Source organism: Crinia signifera, chromosome 9, assembly GCF_055691185.1.
Source record: "Crinia signifera chromosome 9, ASM5569118v1, whole genome shotgun sequence".
Taxonomy (NCBI): Eukaryota; Metazoa; Chordata; class Amphibia; order Anura; family Myobatrachidae; genus Crinia; species Crinia signifera.
This window is the reverse complement of record NC_139225.1, coordinates 145,628,228-145,648,097: the sequence shown is the minus strand read 5'-3', so window position 1 is coordinate 145,648,097 and position 19,870 is coordinate 145,628,228. Positions and strand designations below refer to the sequence as shown.

The 19,870-nt window shown below is 48.2% G+C and overlaps 1 protein-coding gene across 1 annotated transcript in view; it reads right to left on the bottom strand.

The window, feature by feature from the left end:
• The window catches only part of LOC146036243 (complement factor B-like), a 75,664-nt gene that overhangs the window by 21,733 nt on the left and 34,061 nt on the right, over positions 1-19,870 (bottom strand). Inside the window, exons 8-12 of the mRNA XM_083160121.1 lie at positions 17,349-17,480; positions 4,930-5,019; positions 2,920-3,057; positions 1,393-1,496; positions 986-1,103 (exon numbers count right to left, since the gene is read on the bottom strand). Of these exons, the coding sequence (XP_083016247.1) occupies positions 986-1,103; positions 1,393-1,496; positions 2,920-3,057; positions 4,930-5,019; positions 17,349-17,480 (582 nt within the window). The remainder of the gene's footprint in view (positions 1-985; positions 1,104-1,392; positions 1,497-2,919; positions 3,058-4,929; positions 5,020-17,348; positions 17,481-19,870) is intronic.

The window sequence follows — 19,870 nt, the reverse complement described above, 5'->3', positions numbered from 1 at the left end:
TGCTGGCCACACCTCAGACAATGTTCCCGCAGTAGTGCAACCTGTATTCAGGGGATCATAGTTGTTTCTTTCCTTCTTTCCCGTCCCATGAATACAGTCACTACCATCGAGGGGACTCCAATGGGCAATCCTGCCACCCTCCTGGCACTCAGAGGCCCCTCCTGGGCTTGGATCCTCAGTGGGCCCTCCTGGGACTGGACATTCAGAGGCCTCTCCTGGTACTGGACCCTCAGTGGGACCTCCTATGACTGGACACTCAGAGGCCTCTCCTGGAACTGGACACTCAGTGGCCTCTCCTGGGACTGGACACTCAGAGGCCTCTCCTGGGACTGGACACTCAGAGGCCTCTCCTGGGACTGGACACTCAGAGGCCTCTCCTGGGACTGGACACTCAGAGGCCTCTCCTGGGACTGGACACTCAGAGGCCTGTCCTGGGACTGTACCTTCAGTGGGCCCTCCTGGGACTGGACCTTCAGTGGGCCCTCCTATGACTGGACACTCAGAGGCCTCTCCTGGGACTGGACCCTCAGTGGGACCTCCTATGACTGGATACTCAGAGGCATCTCCTGGGACTGGACACGCAGAGGCCTCTCCTGGGACTGGACCCTCAGTGGGACCTCCTATGACTGGACACGCAGAGGCCTCTCCTGGGACTGGACACGTAGAGGCCTCTCCTGGGACTGGACACGCAGAGGTCTCTCCTGGGACTGGACACACAGAGGCCTGGCCTCTCCTGGGACTGGACACGCAGAGGCCTGGCCTCTCCTGGGACTGGACACGCAGAGGCCCCTCCAGGGACTGGACACTCAGATGCCCCTCCTGGGACTGGTCCCTCAGTGGGCCCTCTTATGACTGGACACTCAGAGGCCTCTCCTTGTGCCCACATTGTTTACAGACTTAAACGTAGCAGGACAAAAAACTGAAAAATATAATTTTTGGGCATGGTAACCCCCTTTCCTAGATGTAAGCTGATTGCATCACTCACCGCCAAAGTCCACAGTGATAGAATGCATTTCTTCATCTATGAAGAAGCAGTGAGCCGCTGTCAGGATAAAGTTTTTGCTCACAATGGATCCTTTACATTTCTCCTGGAGACCCGGACGCTTCAGGTAAAATGAAGACAAAAAAAAATTGTTAAAAAATGACACTTACTATCTTTCAGATGCACTTACCCCTATTTATCTGGTGTTGCTTGCCCCAGGCTATCTGATGCGATGCCCCTCCGACATGGCTATCTGACTCCCCTCCGACATGGCTATCTGACTCCCCGCCGACATGGCTATCTGAGGCCACTCCGACATGGCTATCTGACCCCACTCCGACATGACTCTACATGTATATATCTATCTCCCACAGGTTGTCCATCACTAGAGTTGGATGGGGGCTACTTACAGTGATGGAAATCTTTGCAATCCAGGGAAATTTCTCAGACATGTCCCCGCCAATGATAACCTTTTCTTTGGAGAGTCCACACATCTGAAAGGCTTCTGTCTCGTCTGAGAGCGTGGCAGTGGGAGACAAGTGGAAACATGAAGAGATATGAGATAGATATATGGGAAAGAATAAGTCAAGTGAATCATGTGTTTGTGTCTTCATATGACGAAACAGATAATGAGGTCAACTGCAGAGAACACGGCTGCACTGATGACCACATGCCTGTAGATTAGGGACTGGTAGAACATTGTAGGCCCAGGCCCCCCAGCTGTTCTATGGACACCTAGCAGTGCATGTAGGAAATGATGTGTGCAGGTGTTGGTAATGTAGAGTTATATAGACACACACCAGCAGGTGACTCACACTATGAACAGCCCAGATACTTACAGATGTGGCCTTTCAGAGCTTGACTGGTGATGGGTACTCATAGCGGGACTTGTAATGTGGCATAGTATAATGTAGCATGCTTCCACTACACATTGACCATGCGCCACCAGCTTATAGTACATGGTAGTATATCCACATCGGCAAGAGCATTATCGGATCTAGTTGTAAACAATGTGTCCTGTCAGGTATATAGCATGGGCAGCTGACGGATATTATTCTTCCTGCAGCGGTCACTCACAGAGGGTCCACTAGGCCTCTCTGCCTCCCTACACCCTACCCCAGTGTGTGCCATGCTGCCGATTACTGCTGATGGGTAAGCAGGGCAGGCAGGACCCCCGTGTGGGGGACTTGGTGGTTATACAGAGGAGCAGCCATCCAGGAAATGTAAATCAACCCAGTGTGTACCTGGCGGCTGCTCAGGATCAACCACTGGGGAAATCAAAGTCAGAACGATCGTGGTTTCCAATTGGTTATTTTAAAATAATATTTTAAAAAATATATATATATACAAAAATGTTGCATAAGTTTAAATACACGTTCTTCGCTGTCAATTTCTGAGTGTTTTTTTGTTCTTGTTTGGAGGGGGGGGAGTGGTAAAGAAGGGTTTTTCATATTTCATTGCAACAGTTAAGCAATTTCAGTAGGTCAAGTTACTGCAAATGTAACGGGATGCCGGCAGTCTTAGAAGAGATGCAGGCATCCGTACTGCCAGCAGGAGACCTGAGCCGATATGCCCACATCGGTGAGGATGGCGGCACCAGAGTCCCAGCACCCGGCATCAGGCATGCAGGGAGCAGTAGCATCTGGCTGGTGTGGGGGGGGGGGGGAGGGGGTAGGTCTAGGCACTAGTAGGGAATTTATGGTTAGGTGGGGGGGCAGAGTTTAGGGTTAGGCACTTGGAAGGGGGTTTGGTGAAGTCGTCGGCAGGCTGCAGTGGGATTGTTAGCGTTAGGCTATGGGGAGCGAGGGTCAGGGATAAGTGGGGCAGTAGAAAGGTGAGTATACTTACCTAACCCCTGTCAGAATTCCCTGCAATGGAATGCTGGCGCCAATATCCCGGAGAAAGAGAACAAGAGTATCCGGAGTACGGTCACTTACCTATTATATCTTCAAAAGCCTCCTTCATGTCATCAACATCTCTCATCAGGAACACGTGTTTCTCATGGTCTTTCTTGGACGCAATGTCATTGAGTTCTGTAATACTGACATCATCACCCAGGCCGAAGACATAGACGTCTGTAATTAGGACACAGAAAGAGGCCCACTCAGTATCTGGGGCATTAATGCAGGAACTTTCACTGATACTACCAGTTACATCAGTGGGGAATTCACATACAGGAGGCAGGGCTATTTCTCAGCAGGCTCCAGCAGGAACTGAGGCCCTTATTCTAGTTCACTCTTTCTGACAAAATATTTCTTAGATGGACAAAACCATGTGCACTGCAGGTGAGGCAGGTGTAAAACCCCACCCAAATCTAATTCTCTCTGCACAAGTAACACCTGCCCCACCTGCAGTGCACATGGTTTTGTCCATCTAAGAAATATTTTGTCAGAAAGAGTGAACTAGAATAAGGGCCTCGGTTCCTGCTGGAGCCTGCTGAAAAATAGCCCCGCATACAGTAAATATGTATACATAATTAAAATAAAATAAAATAGCTTTATATTCCTATGATAATTAACGAGGGCGTATAATCAATGATGGTTCTTAAATGTAAAGAAACATACAGTGTTGGGCATAACAAATAAGAACATATGTGCCATCTACTGTCCAAAGTTAAAACTTTTTTTTTTTTTAAAGGCAGTATGGGGGCTATTCAGACCGAATTCGCTACCCCGGCCGATGGTGGGGGTTTGTGATTGTGCAATCGCACTCGCCGGGGCGTCCACTCAATGGTTTTATGGGTGTGCCTATGTAAACGCTGAGCATACCCCTGTGAACGCAGGTGTGCCCATGCATTCTCGGGGCTCGCACTGTGGTGGGGGTGCATGTGTTCGGCAGGGAGGCGTTAATCTACTCGCTGGGCTCCGAACACACTCAGCCCAGCGAACAGGTCTGAATCAGGCCCATAGTGACATTAATATTATATTTATCATTTGGATTTTTGAGACCCAAGTGCATGATTTTGCATTTTTTGGCATCCAACTGTAGTTGCAGAGGCAGAACTCTAGGAGGCAATGGATTCATCTGCCGCCGGGCTCCTGCTATCAAGGGGGCACCTCTCCACCACTGCCAGTTTAAAACCATTATTTGAAAGCCATCAAAATTGCTTCTGTGGCTAAGTTCTGAAATATATATTCTCTCTCTCTCTCTCTCTCTCTCTCTCACTCTCCTATATACGTTTGGAATAATGGTGTGTACTGTAGTTGTTATGCTCTTGACCATTCCTCTAATCTACCTAGATCAGGGCTGGGCAATTGCGGCCCTCCAGATGTTGAGGAACTACACATCCCAGCATGCCTTGCATCAGTTTCAGCATGGCCACATAGCAAAACTAATGCAAAGCAACCTGGGATGTGTAGTTCCTCAATATCTGGACGGCCGCAATTGCCCAGCCCGGACCTAGATCCTCAATCATTTGTTTTACCCCTCCTGCTGTGTCTACCCTGTTGCATACCTTTGTGTCATCTGCAAAAAGGCACACTTTACCCTCAATTCCATTTGCAATATCACCAATAAAAATATTAAAAAGCACTGGTCCAAGTACAGATCCCTGGGGTACTCCACCTGTAACCCTTCCCTCCTGTGACTGTACTCCGTTTACTACAACTCTCTGTTTTCTGTCCTGCAACCACGCTCTTATCCATTCAACCATTTTAGGGGATTATTTATTAAGATGGGAGTTATATTTCAAATGGGATGTTGCTATGGGAAACCAATAAGATTCTATCTATTCTCTTCTAGTCGGTGCTTAAAAAGATGTAGATTCTAACTGATTGCCAATAGCAACATCCCATCTGAAACAGATAAGGCCTAACTGTAAACTGTGATATTCTATCTATTAAATATCATTTATTCAACTAGGAGAGTGAAGGACTCTGGGTCCCCTCTGCCTAAAAACCAGGTCACTCTCTGAAGTAACACTCACATCTAAAAGGTGTCTTACGTACCTAAATATTCCTCTCGATTGTTGGTGATCTCCAACAGGTCTCTCATCGTCCTGATTTCTACAGTTGGGTCCCCTCCCATGTTGTACTTTCCTGAGGAATAAATAGTTAGTCACATAAGAAGTAGTCCTGGAAGCGGCTGTGTGAAGAATGAGGTACAGATGGGTTTTGAAAGGACTGTATAGCGCAGGCTGTGTGATTGCACATGGGCAGAAGACAGGGCACTCACAGTCATGTAAAGGAGTCAGGGGATGGGGCACTCACAGTAATGTAAAGTCAGGGGATGGGGCACTGACAGTGATAGTAAGGAGGGAGGGGATGGGGCACTGACAGTAATAGAATGGAGGGAGGGGATGGGGCGCTGACAGTAATAGTAAGGAATCAGTGGATGGGCACTGACAGTAATAGTAAGGAGTCAGTGGATGGGGCACTGACAGTAATAGTAATGAGTCAGGGGATGGGGCACTCACAGTAATGTAAAGTCAGGGGATGGGGCACTGACAGTGATAGTAAGGAGGGAGGGGATGGGGCACTGACAGTAATAGTAAGGAGTCAGTGGATGGGGCACTGACAGTAATAGTAAGGAGTCAGTGGATAGGGCACTGACAGTAATAGTAATGAGTCGGGGGATGGGGCACTCACAGTAATGTAAAGTCAGGGGATGGGGCACTGACAGTGATAGTAAGGAGGGAGGGGATGGGGCACTGACAGTAATAGTAAGGAGTCGGGGGATGGGGCACTGACAGTAATTAGTAAGGAGTCAGGGGATGGGGCACTGACAGTAATAGTAAGGAGTCAGGGGATGGGGCACTGACAGTAATAGTAAGGAGTCAGGGGATGGGGCACTGACAGTAATAGTAAGGAGCCGGGGGATGGGGCACTTACAGTGATAGTAAGGAGGGAGGGGATGGGGCACTGACAGTAATAGTAAGGAGTCAGGGGATGGGGCACTGACAGTGATAGTAAGGAGTCAGTGGATGGGGCACTGACAGTAATAGTAAGGACAGCAAAAAAGAGAGGGAGGGGAAAAGGGGAGAGGCCGAGGGCACTGGGCTATAATGACAGAGGGTAAGAAGGCATGCTCCAATCAATATGATAAAGTATAAATTAACGTTATAAGATTGTGGAGTTGCTCCCAGGGAGTAGGGTAATTGTAGTCAAAAAAGTTAGATATCCAAGAGAGGATATCAAAAAAGTCTCCCGGGTGGGGCACAGCCTTCTAATGAAAATGGATTACTGTTAATACAAACTTTATTTGTTAAAACATGGCCCTGAAATTGGGTCAAGCAAGGACAAAAGACAAAGACAAACAGATAACACTAATGAACAATATACGTGAGAAAGTAGTGAAATATTATTTCAAAATATTTCTGTCTGGGGATAATAAGATGGAAGAAATACTCCAATCAATAACAGTATATAAATATACTTATAAGAAATCCTTATAGACAGTAAACACCTCAAATACCAATATATATTAGGAATTAATGTAAAAAAATAACTTAATTTGGCAACCGTATTTCCTGTAGGTGACAGTGTTGTCTTAGCTGGGTAGGTCTGAGTATCTAGGTGGTAGCAGTATGATCAAGGTATAGAGACACCTGAGTATGGGTTTGCTAAGGGAGTCGCTGCTGCCTGTGCATGTGACGTTAGTCAGTGAGTGCGCAGTTGAGCGGACCCCAAGAGCATCACAGGTGTCGGAATATAGATGAGAGAGTTTCTGCTGTTTCCAGGGGTGACCTGTCCGGCTCTGTTATACAGAGTACAGCGCAGAGTCGGATCTCGGGTCCCCTAGAAATGAGAGAACCCTGAATAGATATAGAGTATAAGGTACTCCTTCACCCTGTCCCTGGTGTTTGCTGCTATCCTCTGTGTACAGAAATAACTGTACTGAACAGAGGTTGAGCGATACCACCCTGGTAGTGAAGTGTGGAAAAAAGTTAAGTTTGCACGTAGTGGTACGGTTGCCTGTGCAAGACAGAGTAAGATCAGAGACAGTTTTATAGGGAGAGGGTCAGCATAGATACTCTAGTAATAATACTGGCTGGGGCATATATAATATATTTTATGATCAGTAATTTTTGCGCTGTACAGTGGTTGTCAAAATACAGCAGAAAGTGCAAATATCTGCGATAGTAAGTTCAGCGCTCAAATTTGGATGAAGATGCAGAAGATGATTAAGTATAATGTCCAGCGATCTTTTGCCAATAATGCTGGTAGGGATACTCAGATGGTAATAGCTAAGACTAGTATAGTGGATTTTACAAGCAATAATTCTTGCGTTAAACAGTAACAGTCAGAAATTCAGCAAAAGTTGCCGGTGACTGCAATTTTTTAGTTCAATGCGAGAATTCAATTAATGCCACAAAAAATAAGGTAATAGAGGCTCAGACAGATATGGTGAATTTTGCGAACAGGAATTTATGCGCTACAAGATAATAGTAAAAATTGATGCCACTTTTCTGTGCTATGATTAGAGATAAAAAATGCTGTAAATACATATTAACTTACTGAACAATCAATTAACTGTTCAGTCAACACCAATATCACCTTAATTAATATCATTATCTCTATATCCTGACACCATCTCACTTATCACCACATTTCAATATCTCATCATAGATATACACAATGCCCACATATTTCCCTCTAGCTCCCATTTTTACATAATTATTCTTCTCCACTAATTAATTATTCTAGTATCCTCATCATGCTTCTTAATCACCATCCCACATAATCTTAATCCAGAGATTTATACATCTCTTCACACACCACCCTGATCGTCTTCTTCCCCCCCCCCCCTCCTTTTTCCCTCCCCCTTTTTTTACCACCAAGACACCCAATCACATTTTTTATTTAATGCACATAAATGGGTACTTATGTAGTAACTGGGCTGCCGATTTTTTGATTGTATGCCTTAAGTTAAGGCATACAATCAGATGCGATGCGATGCGATATCGCATCGCATCGCATCCGATATCGCATCCGATATCGGATGCGATGACCCGATTTTTCCATAGGAATCAATGTTAAAATGATTCCTATGGAAAAATGGGTCCTTTTCATACCCCTACTATCCAAGTGGGCATGGAGTTGGATATAAACCTGTGGCGAGCGTAGCGAGCCACCGAGCCCGAAGCGTGGCGAGCGAAGCGAGCCCCGCGAGGGGACGGTATTCGTCCCCTCGCGGGGCTCGCTTCGCTCGCCACGCTTCGGGCTCGGTGGCTCGCTACGCTCGCCACAGGTTTATATCCAACTCCATGCCCACTTGGATAGTAGGGGTATGAAAAGGACCCATTTTTCCCATTGAATTCCATGTTAAAATGGACTCAGTCCATTTTAACATTGATTCCTATGGAAAAATCGGGTCATCGCATCGCATCGCATCGCATCGAATCGCATGGTCGCATGCGATGCGATGCGATCTCCCGATCCGACCCGATTTAGAAATCGGCAGCCCAGTTACTACATAAGTACCCATAAATGTTTCTCACCTAGAATACACTTTTTACCAATCCCCCATTTCCCTCATTATCATTCAAGGGATCATACACAATTCACATTATTCCGCTGATCCCCCACATCATATTTTTCACCAATTATTTGCTCATTAACATCTATACATTTCATCCTCCATTATAGTGTATACTGTGCATACATTCACTATTGCTCAACACCATTATCCTTCTACTATTTACATCAATGTGGGTAACATTATCAACTCTATTAAATTATATTATTCTTAATATTTATCCATCCCTTTATTATCTTATACTTCTCCAGTTTCACTATATCACATCCCATTAACCCAACTCATTTATTTCTTTTTTCGTCTTCAATTACTCGCATGTAATTACATTTATTCTATTATTATATATATATATGTATATTTCTTTCTCCTTCAGCAATAATACTAATTACTATATCCTATAATTCTCATTATCATTATGATATATATCAGGGTCGAAAGGGATATAGGGAATCTATCAAATATCATTGCTACTATTACTTGTCCCAGCGCGCGTCCACACCATAGTTTCCTACTGTCCTCAAACCCCTCCCATCTCTCACCTGTTCCCACAGGGGATTGGTCACTAACCATTTAAATAATGAGCGGCCAAACACATCAGACACCCGATTGAGAAAGCTTAAACGGTGAAACGTACGTCTCGTGTGGTCCCCGCTGTGCACAAGCGGGACCCCTATCGCCTCATCTACCTGCCAGACAGCCTTCCTGTAGCCGACAGACCGCGACAGATCACGGAGCCCATCATTGACAGACTCCGGATGCCATTGGAGCTGACAGCTCACATTAAAACATACTGCCAGTTCCTTACGGCACAGCACATAGACTATACCCGCCTCAGGACTGACGCCAGACCGGCAGCTCACCTCTAAGCATACTACCGGTTCCCCTACGGAGTAGCTCCGATAACGCACCTGCCTCAGAACAGACGCAGTGCAGCCATAGCTATCTGGCTATCTTCCGCTGACACCCAGTGTCGGCGCATATACTCTCAGGCACCCGGACTCCAGCGCTCTCTGAGCACACAGTGCCGGCTCCTGCTTAAACATACAGCATTGGGATCCCGACGCCTGTGAGATAGAGGCACACGTCTCCCCTGCCTGCACCTGCGTCCCTCCTGTCACAGTGCCCCTGCTTTGTCTGTATGCACCCACCAGACTGGTTGGATCATCCACAACACGACCACTGCGGGTCCAAGTTTCGTGAGTGTATCAGCCCCAGGGGCATTAATTAATTATTAGCGCTGAATTCATACTTGTATTCACTTACACTCTGTGTAGAACCTTATTGTTACTTTATAGCGCAATATCTTTTGTTCGCTAAACTTATTATATCTACCTCAGCCTTTATTACCTGATAATCTGTGCTATGCTAGTATCACCTGTAAAAAATTGCAGGACGTTTTATTAAGAAGGGTTGTGGTAACCACTTTTCTGCATCTCTGTTCCCAATCCTAGCGCTGAATTCACCATTGCATTTATTTGTATTCCCTGCTGCACTTACTATACAGTGTAACAAATTACTGCTCATCAGTGACATCAACTGAATATTAACCTACAAATTGTAGCTATTTCACATATTGCAAAATTTGATTGTTACTGTGCAGCGCATGAATTTCTGTGCGCAAAACTTACTATATTTGCCTGAGCCGTCATTACCCGATTACCTGTGGCACTAATGAATTCTTGCACTGAACCCATAATTGCAGCTACCTACATCCTCTGCTGATTTCTTTACTGTTATTGCATAGCGCAAGAATTACTGCATGCAGTTTTAGCCAGCACCTTCTGAGTATCCGTGCTAGCATTACCAGTAAAAACTCGCCGGATATTACACTAAGAAGGGTTGTGATAATCATTTACAGCATTTTTTATCTCTAATCATAGCACAGAAAAGTGGCATCAATTTTTACTATTATCTTGTAGCGCATAAATTCCTGTTCGCAAAATTCACCATATCTGTCTGAGCCTCTATTACCTTATTTTTTGTGGCATTAATTGAATTCTCGCATTGAACTAAAAAATTGCAGTCACCGGCAACTTTTGCTGAATTTCTGACTGTTACTGTTTAACGCAAGAATTATTGCTTGTAAAATCCACTATACTAGTCTTAGCTATTACCATCTGAGTATCCCTACCAGCATTATTGGCAAAAGATCGCTGGACATTATACTAAGAAGAATTGTGGTAATCATCTTCTGCATCTTCATCCAAATTTGAGCGCTGAACTTACTATCGCAGATATTTGCACTTTCTGCTGTATTTTGACGACCACTGTACAGCGCAAAAATTACTGATCATAAAATATATTATATATGCCCCAGCCAGTATTATTACTAGAGTATCTATGCTGACCCTCTCCCTATAAAACTGTCTCTGATCTTACTCTGTCTTGCACAGGCAACCGTACCACTACGTGCAAACTTAACTTTTTTCCACACTTCACTACCAGGGTGGTATCGCTCAACCTCTGTTCAGTACAGTTATTTCTGTACACAGAGGATAGCAGCAAACACCAGGGACAGGGTGAAGGAGTACCTTATACTCTATATCTATTCAGGGTTCTCTCATTTCTAGGGGACCCGAGATCCGACTCTGCGCTGTACTCTGTATAACAGAGCCGGACAGGTCACCCCTGGAAACAGCAGAAACTCTCTCATCTATATTCCGACACCTGTGATGCTCTTGGGGTCCGCTCAACTGCGCACTCACTGACTAACGTCACATGCACAGGCAGCAGCGACTCCCTTAGCAAACCCATACTCAGGTGTCTCTATACCTTGAGCATACTGCTACCACCTAGATACTCAGACCTACCCAGCTAAGACAACACTGTCACCTACAGGAAATACGGTTGCCAAATTAAGTTATTTTTTACATTAATTCCTAATATATATTGGTATTTGAGGTGTTTACTGTCTATTAGGATTTCTTATAAGTATATTTATATACTGTTATTGATTGGAGTATTTCTTCCATCTTATTATCCCCAGACAAAAATATTTTGAAATAATATTTCACTACTTTCTCACGTATATTGTTCATTAGTGTTATCTGTTTGTCTTTGTCTTTTGTCCTTGCTTGACCCAATTTCAGGGCCATGTTTTAACAAATAAAGTTTGTATTAACAGTAATCCATTTTCAATAGAAGGCTGTGCCCCACCCGGGAGACTTTTTTGATATCCTCTCTTGGATATCTAACTTTTTTGACAGTAATAGTAAGGAGTCAGGGGATGGGGCACTGACAGTAATAGTAAGGAGGGAGGGGATGGGGCACTGACAGTGATAGTAAGGAGTCAGGGGATGGGGCACTGACAGTAATAGTAAGGAGTCAGGGGATGGGGCACTGACAGTAATAGTAAGGAGTCGGGGGATGGGGCACTGACAGTAATTAGTAAGGAGTCAGGGGATGGGGCACTGACAGTAATAGTAAGGAGTCGGGGGATGGGGCACTGACAGTAATAGTAAGGAGTCAGGGGATGGGGCACTGACAGTGATAGTAAGGAGGGAGGGGATGGGGCACTGACAGTAATAGTAAGGAGTCGGGGGATGGGGCACTGACAGTAATAGTAAGGAATCAGGGGATGGGGCACTGACAGTAATAGTAAGGAGTCAGGGGATGGGGCACTGACAGTAATAGTAAGGAGTCAGGGGATGGGGCACTGACAGTAATAGTAAGGAGACGGGGGATGGGGCACTGACAGTAATAGTAAGGAGTCGGGGGATGGGACACTGACAGTAATAGTAAGGAGTCAGTGGATGGGGCACTGACAGTAATAGTAAGGAGTCAGGGGATGGGGCACTGACAGTAATAGTAAGGAGTCGGGGGATGGGGCACTGACAGTAATTAGTAAGAAGTCGGGGGATGGGGCACTGACAGTGATAGTAAGGAGGGAGGGGATGGGGCACTGACAGTAATAGTAAGGAGTCGGGGGATGGGGCACTGACAGTAATAGTAAGGAGTCAGTGGATGGGGCACTGACAGTAATAGTAAGGAGTCAGGGGATGGGGCACTTACAGTGATAGTAAGGAGGGAGGGGATGGGGCACTGACAGTAATAGTAAGGAGTCAGGGGATGGGGCACTTACAGTGATAGTAAGGAGTCGGGGGATGGGGCACTGACAGTAATAGTAAGGAGTCGGGGGATGGGGCACTGACAGTAATTAGTAAGAAGTCGGGGGATGGGGCACTGACAGTGATAGTAAGGAGGGAGGGGATGGGGCACTGACAGTAATAGTAAGGAGTCGGGGGATGGGGCACTGACAGTAATAGTAAGGAGTCAGTGGATGGGGCACTGACAGTAATAGTAAGGAGTCAGGGGATGGGGCACTTACAGTGATAGTAAGGAGGGAGGGGATGGGGCACTGACAGTAATAGTAAGGAGTCAGGGGATGGGGCACTTACAGTGATAGTAAGGAGTCGGGGGATGGGGCACTGACAGTAATAGTAAGGAGTCGGGGGATGGGGCACTGACAGTAATTAGTAAGAAGTCGGGGGATGGGGCACTGACAGTGATAGTAAGGAGGGAGGGGATGGGGCACTGACAGTAATAGTAAGGAGTCGGGGGATGGGGCACTGACAGTAATAGTAAGGAGTCAGTGGATGGGGCACTGACAGTAATAGTAAGGAGTCAGGGGATGGGGCACTTACAGTGATAGTAAGGAGGGAGGGGATGGGGCACTGACAGTAATAGTAAGGAGTCAGGGGATGGGGCACTTACAGTGATAGTAAGGAGTCGGGGGATGGGGCACTGACAGTAATAGTAAGGAGCCGGGGGATGGGGCACTGACAGTGATAGTAAGGAGGGAGGGGATGGGGCACTGACAGTAATAGTAAGGAGTCGGGGGATGGGGCACTGACAGTAATAGTAAGGAGTCGGGGGATGGGGCACTGACAGTAATAGTAAGGAGTCGGGGGATGGGGCACTTACAGTGATAGTAAGGAGGGAGGGGATGGGGCACTGACAGTAATAGTAAGGAGTCAGGGGATGGGGCACTTACAGTGATAGTAAGGAGTCGGGGGATGGGGCACTGACAGTAATAGTAAGGAGCCGGGGGATGGGGCACTGACAGTGATAGTAAGGAGGGAGGGGATGGGGCACTGACAGTAATAGTAAGGAGTCGGGGGATGGGGCACTGACAGTAATAGTAAGGGGATGGGGCACTGACAGTAATAGTAAGGAGTCGGGGGATGGGGCGCTGACAGTAATTAGTAAGGAGTCAGGGGATGGGGCGCTGACAGTTATAGTAAGGAGTCAGGGGATGTCGCACTGACAGTAATAGTAAGGAGTCGGGGGATGGGGCACTGACAGTAATAGTAAGGAGTCGGGGGATGGGGCACTGACAGTGATAGTAAGGAGTCAGTGGATGGGGCACTGACAGTGATAGTAAGGAGTCAGGGGATGGGGCGCTGACAGTAATAGTAAGGAGGGAGGGGATGGGGCGCTGACTATTAGGTTGGGGCACTGACAGTAATAGTAAGGAGTCAGTGGATGGGGCACTGACAGTGATAGTAAGGAGTCAGGGGATGGGGCGCTGACAGTAATAGTAAGGAGGGAGGGGATGGGGTGCTGACAGTAATAGTAAGGAGTCAGGGGATGGGGCACTGACAGTGATAGTAAGGAGTCGGGGGATGGGGCACTGACAGTAATAGTAAGGAGTCGGGGGATGGGGCACTGACAGTAATAGTAAGGAGGGAGGGGTTGGGGCACTGACAGTAATAGTAAGGAGTCAGGGGATGGGGCACTGACAGTAATAGTAAGGAGGGAGGGGATGGGGCACTGACAGTAATAGTAAGGAGTCAGGGGATGGGGCACTGACAGTGATAGTAAGGAATCGGGGGATGGGGCACTGACAGTAATAGTAAGGAGTCGGGGGATGGGGCACTTACAGTAATAGTAAGGAGGGAGGGGTTGGGGCACTGACAGTAATAGTAAGGAGTCAGTGGATGGGGCACTGACAGTAATAGTAAGGAGTCAGGGGATGGGGCATTGACAGTAATAGTAAGGAGGGAGGGGATGGGGCACTGACAGTAATAGTAAGGAGGGAGGGGATGGGGCACTGACAGTAATAGTAAGGAGTCAGGGGATGGGGCACTGATAGTAATAGTAAGGAGTCAGGGGATGGGGCACTGACAGTAATAGTAAGGAGGGAGGGGATGGGGCACTGACAGTAATAGTAAGGAGTCGGGGGATGGGGCACTGACAGTGATAGTAAGGAGTCGGGGGATGGGGCACTGACAGTGATAGTAAGGAGTCGGGGGATGGGGCATTGACAGTAATAGTAAGGAGGGAGGGGATGGGGCACTGACAGTAATAGTAAGGAGGGAGGGGATGGGGCACTGACAGTAATAGTAAGGAGTCAGGGGATGGGGCACTGATAGTAATAGTAAGGAGTCAGGGGATGGGGCACTGACAGTAATAGTAAGGAGGGAGGGGATGGGGCACTGACAGTAATAGTAAGGAGTCAGGGGATGGGGCACTGATAGTAATAGTAAGGAGTCAGGGGATGGGGCACTGACAGTAATAGTAAGGAGGGAGGGGATGGGGCACTGACAGTAATAGTAAGGAGTCGGGGGATGGGGCACTGACAGTGATAGTAAGGAGTCGGGGGATGGGGCACTGACAGTGATAGTAAGGAGGGAGGGGTTGGGGCACTGACAGTAATAGTAAGGAGTCAGTGGATGGGGCACTGACAGTGATAGTAAGGAGTCGGGGGATGGGGCACTGACAGTGATAGTAAGGAGTCAGTGGATGGGGCACTGACAGTAATAGTAAGGAATCGGGGGATGGGGCACTGACAGTAATAGTAAGGAGTCGGGGGATGGGGCACTGACAGTAATAGTAAGGAGTCGGGGGATAGGGCACTGACAGTGATAGTAAGGAGTCAGGGGATGGGGCACTGACAGTGATAGTAAGGAGTCAGGGGATGGGGCATTGACAGTAATAGTAAGGAGTCAGGGGATGGGGCACTGACAGTAATAGTAAGGAGTCAGGGGATGGGGCACTGACAGTGATAGTAAGGAGTCGGGGGATGGGGCACTGACAGTAATAGTAAGGAGTCAGTGGATGGGGCACTGACAGTAATAGTAAGGAGTCAGTGGATGGGGCACTGACAGTAATAGTAAGGAGTCAGGGGATGGGGCACTGACAGTAATAGTAAGGAGTCAGGGGATGGGGCACTGACAGTGATAGTAAGGAGTCAGGGGATGGGGCACTGACAGTAATAGTAAGGAGTCAGGGGATGGGGCACTGACAGTGATAGTAACGAGGGAGGGGATGGGGCACTGACAGTAATAGTAAGGAGTCAGTGGATGGGGCACTGACAGTAATAGTAAGGAGTCAGTGGATGGGGCACTGACAGTAATAGTAAGGAGTCAGGGGATGGGGCACTGACAGTAATAGTAAGGAGTCAGGGGATGGGGCACTGACAGTAATAGTAAGGACTCGGGGGATGGGGCACTGACAGTAATAGTAAGGAGTCAGGGGATGGGGCACTGACAGTAATAGTAAGGAGTCGGGGGATGGGGCACTGACAGTAATAGTAAGGAGTCGGGGGATGGGGCACTGACAGTGATAGTAAGGAGTCAGGGGATGGGGCACTGACAGTGATAGTAAGGAGTCAGGGGTTGGGGCACTGACAGTGATAGTAAGGAGTCGGGGGATGGGGCACTGACAGTGATAGTAAGGAGTCGGGGGATGGGGCGCTGACAGTGATAGTAAGGAGTCGGGGGATGGGGCGCTGACAGTAATAGTAAGGAGTCGGGGGATGGGGCACTGACAGTGATAGTAAGGAGTCAGGGGATGGGGCACTGACAGTAATAGTAAGGAGACGGGGGATGGGGCGCTGACAGTAATAGTAAGGAGTCGGGGGATGGGGCACTGACAGTGATAGTAAGGAGTCGGGGGATGGGGCGCTGACAGTAATAGTAAGGAGTCGGGGGATGGGGCGCTGACAGTGATAGTAAGGAGTCGGGGGATGGGGCGCTGACAGTGATAGTAAGGAGTCGGGGGATGGGGCGCTGACAGTAATAGTAAGGAGTCAGGGGTTGGGGCACTGACAGTAATAGTAAGGAGTCGGGGGATGGGGCACTGACAGTGATAGTAAGGAGTCGGGGGATGGGGCACTGACAGTGATAGTAAGGAGTCGGGGATGGGGCACTGACAGTGATAGTAAGGAGTCGGGGATGGGGCACTGACAGTGATAGTAAGGAGTCGGGGATGGGGCACTGACAGTGATAGTAAGGAGTCGGGGATGGGGCACTGACAGTGATAGTAAGGAGTCGGGGGATGGGGCACTGACAGTAATAGTAAGGAGTCGGGGGTTGGGGCACTGACAGTAATAGTAAGGAGTCGGGGGATGGGGCACTGACAGTAATAGTAAGGAGTCGGGGGATGGGGCACTGACAGTAATAGTAAGGAGTCGGGGGATGGGGCACTGACAGTAATAGTAAGGAGTCGGGGGATGGGGCACTGACAGTGATAGTAAAGGTGCGTACACACGGGAATAAAATCACTGGCAATATGGTCGCTGAGTGACCATATTGCCAGCGATTGGAATGTGCACCGGTGATAAATCTCCGGGTGCGCGCTCCTGTATCCAGCCCCTGAATGGTCGCTGCTCCTCAGACCAGCGACTTCCCCCGCCTCTTCTCCCGGCAGTGGGACATTTTCATCAGTGACCATCTCTGGTCGCTGATGAAAACGGAAAACACTGAGCAATATATCGCTAGCAGACTGAGATGTAGTACTATGAAATGTAGATGACTATACATATGAGTAGGCAGTGTAAGTGGAGTGTGTGCGCGGAGTAGGCCTCTCCCCATGTACACAGCACAGGGAGTGCACCAGCTTTGCGCTGTAACACTGGACATGTGCGGTTCTCTTGTGGCGCACTTACCGTCTGTCATCAGCATAACGACATTTCTAGTCTTGTTGAAATTTTCTGGGTCTCTTATCTTCTGCAGCGACAGCATTCTATTAACCTCCAGCAGAGCTGCGCGCGTGCTAGTCCCTTGTTTACCCTCATGTTCTGCGGACACAAAAGCAGGAAGGTTCAGGAAATAAGCAACAGGAATTGGGATAAGAGCGAATACCATTGGTGGCTTCAGGGGAGGGGCTGCTGCACAGTGCAAAATTCAAATACAGATGGAGCTGGCCTCATGCTTCCAGGGGCTGGCAACCGAAACAACAGTGCCCTGTTCCGACGGAGATCTGTCAATCCCCGCCACCTCGTCGACAGTCCCTGTTGGTCGCCGCCGTCCCCCCCCCCCTAACCCTTTCCGTCTAACTGAATGGCAGTTGGTGGAAGTTGCTGTGCCTCCAGTGGCGTAACAAAGGGTCCGCAGCCCCAGCGGCTGCAGGGAGCGCCGGGTCTGGGATACCACAGATCGGAACTTTCTTACTGATCTGCTGTTCTGCGCTCCAAGCTCCCTGCTGCCCTGACTGACAGGGCAGTGGGCACAAGCAGAGTCCGGAAAGCTACCCCAGCCTGTGTCCACCTGCCTAGGGATGGCCATCAACCAGCAATGATTTGAAAACATCGATGGTTCAAGGCCGATGTTGAATACTTTTGCCATCGATGAGGGAGAACCAGATGGTTTCCCTCCATCGAGGGAATAGCAAAACAACGTTTTGCTTTATTTTTTTTTCAAAGTGCCGGGACAAGGAGCATAGTTCCGCCCCCCGACACCCGTGTTTTGATTGGCCCACAAGCAGATCACTCAAACACAATGAATGACCATCGATATGCAAAAATATCGATGGTCATCCATTGCATAGTTAAGCACTATCGATGGCCAGTTGCAGAATTACCATTGATGGCAACCATCGATGGCAATGGCAACGATGGCCATCCCTACACCTTCCCCAGCCATGTCACAGCGGCAGCAATGACAGTGAGTGATGACTGTGCTGTGCCTGTGAGTGACACGCGCCGCCGTGTAAGGTAAACTATTGTGTAAATTCACAGCAGGCGCTCGGGCCGGCTCTTTCTGCCAGTTCACCCGCACTACTGCTGTGCCCGCACTACTGCTGCCCCAGTAAGAATACATGCTGTGTGCTCCAGGCGTTATTTTTGGGGGCGAGGGGGGCGCCAGAGACTTTCTTTGCCGGGGGGGGGGGGGCACAAAATTTCAATTTACGCCACTGGGTGCCTCTCCTATTTGAATTTTGAACTGTGCTGCAGAACCCCCCTTCCCCGGAGCCACCACTGGCGAAGACCCATAGATTACTGAGAACTGTTGAGGTACATGTTCTGTGTAAAATATGGGTCTTCTGGTAAAATATTGGTATCACAGGGTGGGTGTGGCCTATATATGAGCAAAATGCTAGATTAGGGGCTAATTTATCAATGAGTGATAACACTAGTTGTGAATTAAAAAATCAGCCCCTAACTGTCATGTGTTTTGAAAAATAACAGTTGGGAGCTGATTGGCCAACACATTTTTATCATATGCAATAAGTTTTATCGGTACTCTTTACTTAGAAGGGCGCCCATCTCGGCCATCTCGGGCATTGAATGCACTAAAAAATCAGGTGCGATGCGACAGACGAGATGCCCGAGATTTCCCATAGGGAACAATGTTAAATGTCTCAATTGACCCGATTTTCCTGTTCAATGCCTCAATTGACCCAATTTTTTATTATAGAAAACAATGTTAAATGGGCCACAGAGGCCAAATAGGCACCCTGAAGTGAATAATGGCCACCCGAATTGTTAACGGCACCCCACGATCAACGTCAACCCGAAGCGTGGCGAGCGCAGCGAGCCCGCGAGGGGCGGCGGTACGCGTCCTACGACCTTTTCATACCCCCACTATCCACGTCGGCGTGGAGTTGAGAATAGAAAGTGTGGCGAGCGCAGCGAGCCACCGAGCCCGAAGCGTGGCGAGCGCAGCGAGCCCCGCGAGGGGACGCGGATACCTACACAGGTATCCGCGTCCCCTCGCGGGCTTCACAGCTGTGCGCTCGCCACACTTTCTATTCTCAACTCCACGCCGACGTGGATAGTGGGGGTATGAAAAGGTCGTAGGACGCGTACCGCCGCCCCTCGCGGGCTCGCTGCGCTCGCCACGCATCGGGTTGACGTTGATCGTGGGGTGGCGTTAACAATTCGGGTGGCCATTATACACTTCAGGGTGCCTATTTGGCCTCTGTGGCCCATTTAACATTGTTTCCTATGGAAAAATCGGGTCAATTGAGGCATTGAACAGGAAAATTGGGTCAATTGAGACATTTAACATTGTTCCCTATGGGAAATCTCGGGCATCTCGTCGGTTGATCGCACCCGATTTTTTAGTGCATTCAATGCCCGAGATGCCCGAGATTTTTTACTAACGATGCCCACGATCAAAATCGTGGGCGCCCTTCTAAGTAAAGAGTACCGTTTTATCATTCACAATGAAGGCCCCCATACACTAG